The 12,131-nt window shown below is 38.8% G+C and overlaps 1 protein-coding gene across 1 annotated transcript in view; it reads left to right on the top strand.

Moving 5' to 3' along the window:
- The window catches only part of F5 (coagulation factor V), an 85,336-nt gene that overhangs the window by 32,667 nt on the left and 40,538 nt on the right, over positions 1 to 12,131 (top strand). The window contains exons 4-7 of the mRNA XM_065880487.1: positions 54 to 266; positions 1,751 to 1,894; positions 4,507 to 4,728; positions 6,246 to 6,411. Of these exons, the coding sequence (XP_065736559.1) occupies positions 54 to 266; positions 1,751 to 1,894; positions 4,507 to 4,728; positions 6,246 to 6,411 (745 nt within the window). The remainder of the gene's footprint in view (positions 1 to 53; positions 267 to 1,750; positions 1,895 to 4,506; positions 4,729 to 6,245; positions 6,412 to 12,131) is intronic.

Below are 12,131 nucleotides of genomic sequence, written 5' to 3'. Positions count from 1 at the left end.
AAAAGTTGTTCTCAGAAACTATCCAGATGTTTTCACAGCTTTTACGTCTCCAGGTGCTTCTTACCCTGACCACACATTCCCTGTGGAGAGGATGGATGATTCTGTAGCTCCGGGCCAAGAATATACCTATGAGTGGAATATCAGTGAGGACAGTGGGCCCACCCACGATGACCCTCCATGCCTCACATATATCTATTACTCCTATGAAAATCTGGTACACGACTTCAACTCTGGACTGATTGGACCTCTGCTTATTTGTAAGAAAGGTAAAAAAAAAAAAATCAAAAGAGCAAAGATGTTGGATTGGTAAAGATACTATAATGGAATGAGGCTTGGGAGTGTCTTGGTATCTTTTCGTAAATCAAGCAGAGAAGGGTGCAGAATTCAGATCATCATTTGACACTGATATTTGAGGATTTGCAATCTTCCTCTGTTTCTTAAACCCCTCCTTCATCTCGGTCCTGGGAGTCTCTCCCAAGTAAATCTCTGTCTGAGAGTGTGTTCTGCTGCCACGCCCATATGATCCATAACATTTACCTCAAGGCCAAGTCTTTTTGAAAGTATACAGCAGTCCGTACTCTGCTGAGAGTACTTGGAAAGAACTTTGAGTAATATATCTGAGGTTTGGGTTGGTAATTTGGTCTATAAATACACAAAACTCCAGATTCCTTTCTTGTAAACAAGCTGAACACTTTGAGTGGTAGGTTTCAAACACACTCAACTGACTTTATAAGAAATTTCATTGGCTGGGATTCTTAGGAGCAAGCTTGGACTTTTATTTTACCCCAAACAAATTCATCCCATCTTTCATTAAAACAAACAACCACAACAAACTGCACTGTGGGAGATAATGTGATGGATTCACCATCTGTCTATACATACACGCATACCATACCTACATACATTCCTAATTCATTTATTCACTATACAAATACATATTTTCATTGCCTGGTAATAGAAGACACTGTGATGACACCAAAAAAATTTTTAACTTATAAAAGTCTCTTCTTTCATTTTACTATCAGGTGCATTTTTTACTCATGAGAGTGGGTTAATCTTGACCCTCTCAACCAATTCTCTAGCGTCCCATTACATGTACTAGCAAGATGGCTATATTAAACTTGGAGTGTGATGCGTTTACCAAATGAGCTATGGTACCTATGCATTAACTTATTTTCTTTAATATAAATTTCTTTATTTCTTTTTGGCTGTGTTGGGTCTTTGTTGCTGTGCACAGACTTTTTCTAGTTGGTGGCGAGCGGGGGCTACTCTTCATTGTGGCTCACGGGCTCTAGAGTGCAGGCTCAGTAGTTGTGGTGCATGGGCTTAGTTGCTCCACGACATGTGGGATCTTCCCAGACCAGGGCTCGAACCCATGTCCCCTGCATCAGCAGGTGGATTCTTAATCACTGCACCACCAGGTAAGTCCCTGCATTGACTTACTGACACTGGAAGAAATGGATACTTTTACTAAAGCCTTGACAGTCACCAAATGTTTTCTCTCTGTGCCAGATCAAATTTACTTTTAAAGCCCCATTCCTCAAGGCTATCAGGTGCCAGAAAAAAAACAAGTTGGCACCAGGATTTTAATAAGCCTTCAATCATTATTACTTGATAGATGCTATTTTTATAAGAACACTTTACAGTTGACATCATTATGATTGGCTGCTTATCTTAAACTCTGTTATCTAGGAATAGCTAATGAGAGCCTTCTATCTGGGATGCTATTAAAAGTATGTCTTTTTCACAGGCACCCTAACTGAGGATGGGATACAGAAGATGTTTGACAAGCAACATGTACTGATGTTTGCTGTGTTTGATGAAAGTAAAAGCTGGAACCAGACATCATCCCTAATGTACACAGTCAATGGCTACGTGAATGGGACAATGCCAGGTAACACGTGGGCTGTGTACTATCCAAAAATAGTTGAAGCACTGACCCCATTGTCTTCCTAAAGGCACTAGGGTAGTTGACCATACTCACTATTTTTTAACTCCTAATCTAAAAGGTAATGTAATCTAATTCAGTGGTTCTCAAGATTTAATCTTTTTTTTTTTTTGCTTTTTTTAACTAACAAGTACAACAGACAAATTAGAAGCTACCTAAGAGAAGGAGTGTGCAGTCTTATTACATGTAGTGCTCTGAGCAGGTTTCACCTTGGCCTACATCTCCAGGAAGATATCCAGGATATCAGCTTAGTCTCCTTCAGTGAGTTATGTGGTCCCTGCTGCATGGTGACCATGTTTTCTTCCAGAGAGGAAGCCCTGCAAAACAGAGTTCAAGGCCAGTCCTCAGCAGGAAGGGTCAGCAGGAAGAATGCAATGAAGACACTTACAGTGAAGATGAACAGGAGATTAGGAGAAATATCCAACATACAACAATACTGCTAGCATTTCAAAAGATGATGGATGAGTAATATTCAGTGGCATATGGGATGTTTTTCTCTTTTCATTTACATGTAGACTCTTGTGAAAAAGCAAAATCATAACAATTGTTAAGAGAAAAAAAAAAACTGATCCCCACCTAAACCACTTCTACTTCTCTCTGATAGAAAAGACCTAGAACCAAAGATCCTGTGGGGGGAAAAATGGGAAAAATGAAAATATTACTTTATTAAATAAACTATGCTTCAAAACACTAAGTTTCTCAAAGGCTGCTTTCTATATCTGAAAATCACAAATGGCTTCTCTCACTAAAAATAAAACTTGTCAAGAGTTGAGGTCTGGACATTGCTTTTAAATTGTATTCTGTTTCATTTGATTCTATCTTCCCACCCAGGTCATTACAAATATGCTAAGATGACCCTGGGTTTTTTTTTTTTTTTTTTTGCGGTACGCGGGCCTCTCACTGTTGTGGCCTCTCCCGTTGCGGAGCACAGGCTGTGGATGCGCAGGCTCAGCGGCCATGGCTCACGGGCCCAGCCGCTCCCGCGGCATGTGGGATCTTCCCGGACCGGGGCACGAACCCGTGTCCCCTGCATCGGCAGGCGGACTCTCAACCACTGCACCACCAGGGAAGCGTGACCCTGGGTTTTGATTCAGAGTTTAAAAACTTAGTTAACTGAGTTAGCACATCTGAGTTCACACCTTGCTCACTTCTCTACCTTAGTGTGGCTTTTAGCAGTTAGTTGTCTCAACGTGCTTTCGTAAAAAAATGGGTTAATCATCTATCCTGGTGCAGAGAGTGTTTAAGAAGTTTTTTACAGATAACATAGCATGTTATCTACTATGGGCCTTAGAGGGGAGTGGTCAAAAGAGAAATTGTATCTGTGTCCTGGCAAAGTAAATCATCCATCTAAATATAGAGAAGGAGAAGCCAAAATAACCCATATGAAAAAATAAAAATTAATAACTCTATCGGGGCATAGAATTTATGAATTTATAGTTGAAAAAGACAGAGTAGCTGGGGTCAAAAGTAGCTGGTAGTAGAAACTGAGAAAAGTTAATGCTTGTAAAACTGCCTTATGGGGCAGTATAAATTGAATAAATATGATAAACACTAATACAGATGTATGACATGCTCAACCCATTGATAGGAGGCAGACAAATTCTTCCACCAAAGCCTCCTACCTTCCAGCTTCTTGTTCTCACCTGTGATACTAGGAATTGGTCTTGTTATAATGGTCTGAACAAGACAAGCCCTTAGCCCCTCTTTGGGTAAGGGACTGATTCATGGCCCCACGGTCTAGTATCGAGTGATTATAGATCTGAAATTTAAAACCCAAGCCAAGGATAGAAGCCAGAGGTTGGAATCTCCCATAGAGCAAATCAGCATTTTCTGAGTCACTGTGGGAGCAAGAAGGAGCCAGACAGCTTTTGTATTCAGTTCTCATTACTCCATCCATGAAACGCTCCCAGTGACCCAGTATACTGAGGATTTGTCCACTGCGTTTTAAGGAGATCCTATAACCCACACAGTAATTCACTGCCTTGTCATTAAAACAATCAACCAGTGGGCAAAGAAACAGTATAAAATCCTTAAAGCATCTTCACATCTTCTTCCTGTTAGGATCAAGCCCTTTTAGGATTAGAGGTTTAGGCCCTTAAACTCAGCCCTGTTGGAGGCTCTGGCAACTCCCTCCAGCTGAGTCCAGATTGGTACTAGAGTGACCAACTACTCAGGCCTGCCCAGGACTTTCTCAGTTCTAACACTGAAAATCCTGCCTCCTGGGAAACCCCTCAGTCCTCAGTAAACCAGGATGGTTGGTCACCTACTTTCTTCTCTCCTTGGCCTTAGCAATCCCTGTGTTTCTAAACTAATGTCCCCCCTCTCTGGGCTCTATAATACCACTTATTGCAATGAGTTGTGACTGCTTGTTTGCCCACCACTCGGATGTCTGCTTTTCTAGGGCAGGAATGAAAATGGGAGTGTCTATACTCCCAGAATCTTGCACAATGCCTGATGCAAAGCAGGCGCTCAATACGTATCTGGTGAGTGAATTTGTTATCACAGACTGCTGACTGACTGTTTTGGCCTCCATCTCTCTCTCTCTCTCTCTCCCTCAGATATAACAGTTTGTGCCCATGACCACATCAGTTGGCATCTGATTGGAATGAGCTCTGGGCCAGAACTGTTCTCCATTCATTTCAACGGCCAGGTCCTGGAGCAGAGCCGTCATAAGATCTCAGCCATCACTCTCGTCAGTGCTACGTCCACAACTGCAAACATGACCGTGAGCCTAGAGGGAAAGTGGATCATATCTTCGCTCATCCCAAAACATTTTCAAGGCAAGAAATTCTTTCAACAGTCTTGCTTACAAATGTAGGATCCTTTCGTCCTCGGCACTAAATCCCTCATTTTCCTTTGCTCTTGCAAGCCACCCACACTCCAGACATACATTCCTTAGTCCTTGAGAACAGAATATAGATACTTTGCTCTTAGACTTATAGCCCGTTAGTTGGGGATGGAGGAAGTAGAGAAATTGACAAAGACTTTTTAAAGTGATGCAAAAGCTGAAGAGGTCTCTACTTCCTTAAAAGGAGAAAGGAGGAAGGAAACAAAAACATACATAGAGATATTCTTTCTTGGGCTATTTAATATGCAGCTAAAGGAAAAGAACTAGGTGTTGGAACTGGTCAAACTTCTGTAAATTTATAGAAGCACCAAGTTACAGAAAGTGTAAAAGTTTTAACATGAAAAAATTGTCTTTCATAACAAGATGAGCACAGAGCCTGACCCAAAGAGGAACTCAGTGGATGTGTGTTGAATAGAAAAAACACAGTATCTAACCAGCTGAGGGGTGAGCTTTAAAGAACATCAGTGAATTCTAGTGGGGGAAAAAATCAGCCTAGGTTGTTATATGGTATCAGGTAAACAAAATAACTAACAGTCTATTACACACTGTTGCTTTAAAACAGTTAGGAGGAGGGTTCCTGTAAATATAAGTAAATATCACTATAGGAAATCATTGTGTTACCAAAATAATGTATATAAAAGCAAGAAATAGGGCCTCCCTGGTGGCCCAGTGGTTGAGAGTCCGCCTGCCGATGCAGGGGACACGGGTTAGTGCCCCGGTCCGGGAAGATCCCACATGCCGCGGGAGCGGCTGGGCCCGTGAGCCATGGCCGCTGAGCCTATGTGTCCAGAGCCTGTGCTCCGCAACGGGAGAGGCCACAACAGTGAGAGGCCCGTGTACTGCAAAAATAAATAAATAAATAATAAAAAAGCAAGAAATATAAAAAAGAGACACTTTATGGGATCATTTCATTTTTTGTTCACACTAAGCAGTCAAAATTATATTTGAAGTAATGAAATTGTCACAATATCCCTGGAAGATAGAGCCCCAAATACTAATGAAACAACAGCAAAACTAACATTATTGAAGTTAAGTCTTTCTGTATTATCTTATTTAGTTTTTAAGAGCAATTTCATACAGTGCATACTAGTAATATCTTCATTTTATAAATAAAAGGAAGAGGTTATAGGAAATATGAGAAACCGACATGACCTAAGTCATAAGGTTTTAAGGATCTGGAAATTTCAAGAAATTTTCCTCCCTGTTAAGAAACAAAGGATAGCTTTCCAAGTTATTCCCCTAATTCATCCTCTCTTTCCCTTGTTTTTTTATTCTTGCTCCTTCTGCAGTGTATGAAAAGAGCTTCAAACCAAAATGTTCAAAAGTTGCCTGAGCGTTACTTTCACTGTTATTATTGAAAACTTCCACAAATTTATTTTAAAGACGTACATTTTATCAGCCTTAATTTCTTCTCTCAAATTCTTTCATTGTCTTTATGTCCTAACTCAGCTGGGATGCAGGCTTACATAGACATTAAAAACTGTGCAAAGAAAACCAGGAATCCTAAGAAACTAACTCGAGACCAGAGGCGGCACGTTAAGAGATGGGAATACTTCATTGCTGCAGAGGAAGTCATTTGGGACTATGCACCTATAATACCAGCAAACATGGACAAGTGAGTTTGAGGGGTTCTTCCTACCGTGCAGATTCCAGACATTTTCCATAGGGTCCTAGATGCATGGGGTGAAAGGTCATGAGTTGACAGCATTCATGGTAATACATGTATTGGATCTCATTCAGGTTTTCTTTTCCAAAACAATCTGAGATTACTCCAAACTCACCAAGAGAACTCAGAAAAATAATAATAATAGTAGTAGTAACAACAGCAATAATAATAGCAGCTACCACTTCTTGAATGCTTCCTTTTGCCAAGCACTGTGTTAAACCTTTCTAAGAGCTTTGCTTTAATGCCACAAGTTAGAAACAGCTTTTATTTATTTCGTAAATTAGGAAATGGGAGAGTGGGATTAAGAAAACTGGAAATTCAAATAGCTCTTAAACACTTGAAAAATACTCAAGCTCACTCACAGTAAGAGAAATATGTAACTTAAACTTCTCTCAAATACTATTTTTCACCTATGAGACTCACAAGTTTAGATGACATAATGTATTGGCAAGGCTGCGGGAAACAAGCTCTATCATGTATTGCTGGTGGAAGAGCGAATTGGAAAAGCCATTCTAGAGGATAATTTGGCAATGTGTATTAAAATTATAAATGCATATATTTTTTGATCCAGCAATCTCACTCTGGGAATTTACTATATAGATACACTTGCTTACAGGTGAAATGGTATGTGTACAGGATGTTCACTGCTGCACTGTTGTAGCAAAAGATTGGAAACAACCCATTATGTCCATCAATAGGAAATCAATAAGTTATGGTACATCCATACAATGGAATACTATGCATCTGTTTTAAAGAGGATGCAAAAATTCTCTCTGTACTACTAATATAAAAAGTTCTCCAAGAGATATTTTTAAATTAAAAAGTCAAGGGAGCAAGAAGGTAGAATAGCAGATTCCCCCACTTGTATTCCCCCACAGCAACGATAATTTGGCAGCCATCCACAAACAGAAGTGCCTTTGTGAGAGCTTTGGGATCAAAGTAGGAACTTGCAAAATCCCAGTGGAAGTCAAGACCAAGGAGGACTGTTTTGAGAAGGCAAGTCCATGCTCAGATGGTTGGTTCACTAACTGTAATTCAGTTACAAACCTGGAAATAGCCTCCTCCCCTTATGGACTCAGCTACAGCCCCACTTAACCTTGGTCCTGCCACTAGCACCATTTGATAAGGAACCCAGGAGGAGTCACGCCTGTCCATGACCCTGGAGGCTGACCTGCAGACCTCAGTTTGACTGTGGATCTTGAAGCAGCCCTGTAACTAATTCAATCCTTCTCCCAGCCATGATCCAGGAGTAGTCTTGCCTGCCCAGGAACCTGTTGGGGGTCACATCCACTCATGCCCCTGGTGGCTGGCCTGCAGACCTTGGTCCCATTACAGATCTTGAAATGGCCCTGTTACCTAGTTCCATACCTCAAAACTGCAGTTGAGGAGCAGGTCTGCCAACTCAGGGACTCACCAAGTGACACACTGGGAGCCCTCCAAAGGGCCAGATGGGAGCCACTCCCATCTACACACTTGATAACAGGCCTACCATTTGCAAACCCAATTGTGGACCTTGAAGTAGACTGTTATCCCAGTGCCAGCTCTACTGACCAAGGTCCTGAAGGCAGTTCCATTTTCCCAGGGACCAGACAGGGTCTATGCCCACCTGAGCCCCTGGTAAAAGGCCTTCCAACCACAGATGCTGCTGCAGGCCCAGCAGCAACCACATGATCTGGTTCCAACCTCACTCAACTGTGATCCCAGAGGCAATTCCATCAGCCTGCAGACCTGACAAGAGGTTTTTACCTGCCAAAACCTGTCTGTAAAGATTGGAAGGGGGTGTTTGCTCCTTCAAATGCACAAACACTAACACAAAGCTACACAAATCACAAAGAATCAGGCAATATGACACCACCAAAGGAAACTAATAAAGCTCCAGTAACCAGCGTGAAAGAAATAGAGATCTACAAATTGCCTGACAAAGAATTAAAAATAATCATCTTAAAGAAGCTCAATGAGGTACAAGATAACACAGATAGGTAATCAAATGAAATCAGGAAAACAATAAATGAACAAAATAAGAAATTTAATAAAGAAAGAGAAACCATAAAAAAATAACCAAACAGAAATCCTAGAGCTGAAGAATACAATAACAGAACTGAAAATATTCAATAGAGAGCTTCAATAGCAGACTTATCACTTTAGCTTTAAGGACACCTATAGATTAATGGATACGTGTATATGTATGGCTGAGTCGATTTGCTGTGCACCTGAAGCTATCGCAATATTGTTAATCAGCTATACTCCAACATAAAATAAAAAGTTATAAAAAAAAAAAGTGAAGGGATAAAAAAGACAAGGTCACTATATAATGATAGAGGGGTCAATTAATCAAGATACTATAAAATTATAAATATATATGCACCCAAGTTTAGAAAACCTAAATATATGAAGCAAATATTAACGGAACTACAGAGAAAAATAGACAGCAATACAATAATAGTAGGGGACTTTAATACCACACTTTAATCAATGGATAAATGATCCAGACATAAAATCAATAAGGAAGCAGTGGAATTGAATAACACTGTAGAACAAGTGTACCTAACAGACATATAAAGAACATTACATCCAAATAAAGAACATTCCATCGAACAACAGCAGAATACATATTCTTCTCAAGTGCACATGGAATATTCTCTAGGATTCTTTATAACATATTAGTCCACAAAACAAGTTTTAACAATTTCAGAATATTAAAATAATATCAAGTATCTTTTCTCACCATAATGGTATGAAACTACAAATCAGTAACAGAAGAAAACTGAAAAATTCACAAATATGTGGATTAAATAATAGTCTCCTGAACAACCAATGAATCAAAGAAGAAATCAAATAGGAAATCAAAATATATCTTGAGACAAATGAAAACAGAAATACAACATACTAAAATTTATAGAATACAGCAAAAGTGGTTGTAAGAGGGAAGTCTATAGTAATAAATGCCTACATTTAAAACAGAAGAAAGAGAGCCTCATGCACCAGAGAGCAGACAGCAGAAGCAAGAACTACAATCCTACAGCCTGTGGAACAAAAACCACATTCACAGAAAGATAGACAAAATGAAAAGGCAGAGGACTACGTACCAGATGAAGGAACAAGATAAAACCCCAGAAAAACAACCAAATGAAGATAGGCAACCTTCCAGAAAAAGAATTCAGAATAATGATAGTGAAGATGATCCAGTACCTCAGAAAAAGAATGGAGGCAAAGATCGAGAAGGTGCAAGAAGTGTTTAACAAAGACCTAGAAGAATTAAAGAACATACACCTAGAAGAATTAAAGAACAAACAAACAGAGATGAACAATACAATAACTGAAATGAAAAATACACTAGAAGGAATCATTAGTAGAATAACTGAGGCAGAAGAACAGATAAGTGATCTGGAAGACAGAATGGTGGAATTCACTGCTGTGGAAAAGAATAAAGAAAAAAGAATGAAAAGAAATGAAGACAGCCTAAGAGACTTCTGGGTCAACATTAAACATAACAACATTCGCATTATAGGGGTCCCCGAAGGAGAAGAGAGAGAGAAAGGACCAGAGAAAATATTTGAAGAGATTAGAGTTGAAAAATTCCCTAACATGGGAAAGGAAATAGCCACCCAAGTCCAGGAAGAGCAGAGAGTCCCATACAGGATAAACCCAAGGAGAAACATGCCGAGACACATAGTAATCAAATTGACAAAAATTAAAGACAAAGAAAAATTATGGAAAGCAACAAGGGAAAAATGACAAATAACATACAAGGGAACTCCCATAAGGTTAACAGCTGATTTCTCAGCAGAAACTCTACAAGCCAGAAGGGAGTGACATGATATATTTAAAGTGAGGAAAGGAAAGAACCTACAACCAAGATTACTCTACTCAGCAAGGATCTCATTCAGATTCGACAGAGAAATCAAAAGCTTTACAGACAAACAAAAGCTAAGAAAATTCAGCACCACCAAACCAGCTCAACAACCAATGCTAAAGGAACTTCTCTAAGTGGGAAACACAAGAAAACAAAAAGACCTACAAAAACAAACCCAAAACAATTAAGAAAATGGTAATAGGAACATACATATCGATAATTACCTTAAATGTGAATGGATTAAATGCCATAACCAAAAGACACAGGCTCACTGAATGGATACAAAAACAAGACATATATATATATATATATATATATATATATATATATATATATATGCTGTCTAAAAGAGACCCACTTCAGACCTAGGGACACATACAGACTGAAAGTGAGGGGTGGAAAAAGATATTCCATGCAAATGGAAATCAAAAGAAACCTGGAGTAGCAATACTCACATCAGATAAAATAGACTTTAAAATAAAGAATGTTACGAGAGACGAGGAAGGATACTACATAATGATCATGGGATCAATCCAAGAAGAAGATATAACAATTATAAATATATATGCAACCAACATAGGAGTACTTCAATACATAAGGCAAATGCTAATAGCTATAAAAGAGGAAATCGAGAGTAACACACTAATATTGGGGGACTTTAACACCTCAATTACACCAATGGAGAGATCATCCAGACCGAAAATTAATAAGGAAACACGACCTTTAAATGACACAACAGACCAGATAGATTTAATTAATATTTATAGGACATTCTATCTGAAAACAGCAGATTACACTTTCTTCTCAAGTGCACATGGAACAATGTCTAGGATAGATCACATCTTGGGTCACAAATCAAGCCTTGGTAAATTTAAGAAAACTGAAATCATATCAAGCATCTTTTCCGACCACAATGCTATGAGATTAGAAATAAATTACAGGGAAAAAAACATAAAAAACACAAACACATGGAGGCTAAACAAACGTTACTAAATAACCAAGACATCACTGAAGAAATCAAAGAGGAAATCAAAAAATACCTAGAGAAAAATGACAATGAAAACATGATGATCCAAAACCTGTGGGATGCAGCAAAAGCATTTCTAAGAAGGAAGTTTATAGCAATACAGTCCTACCTCAAGAAACAAGAAAAATCTCAAATAAACAATCTAACCTTACACCTAAAGGAACTAGAGAAAGAAGGACAAACAAAACCCAAAGTTAGTAGAAGGAAAGAAATCATAAATATTTGAGAGAAATAAATGAAATAGAAACAAAGAGGACAACAGCAAAGGTCAATAAAACTAGAAGCTGGTTCTTTGAGAAGATAAACAAAATTGATAAATGTTAAGTCAGATGCATCCAGAGAAAGAGGGAGAGGAATCAAATCAATAAAATTAGAAATAAAAAAGAAGTTAAAAGTACACCACAGAAATAGAAAGCATCATATGAGACTACTACAAGCAGCTCTACACCAATAAAATGGACAACCTGGAAGAAATGGACGAATTCTTAGAAAAGTATAACCTTCCAAGACTGAACCAGGAAAAAATAGAAAATATGAACAGACCAATCATAAATAATGAACTTGAAACTGTGATTAAATCTCTTCATCCAGATCCAGATGGCTTCACAGGTGAATCGTATGAAATATTTAGAGAAGAGCTAACACCCATCCTTCTCAAACTCTTCCAAAACATGGTAGAGGAAGGAACACTCCCAAACTCATTCTACGAGGCCACCATCACCCTGATACCAAAACCAGACAAAGATTCTACAAAAAAAGAAAATTACAGACCAATATCACTGAAGAACA

Source organism: Phocoena phocoena, chromosome 1 (genome assembly GCF_963924675.1).
Source record: "Phocoena phocoena chromosome 1, mPhoPho1.1, whole genome shotgun sequence".
Taxonomy (NCBI): domain Eukaryota; kingdom Metazoa; phylum Chordata; class Mammalia; order Artiodactyla; family Phocoenidae; genus Phocoena; species Phocoena phocoena.
The sequence above is the reverse complement of the archived record's forward strand: the minus strand, read 5'-3'. Positions and strand labels throughout refer to the sequence as shown.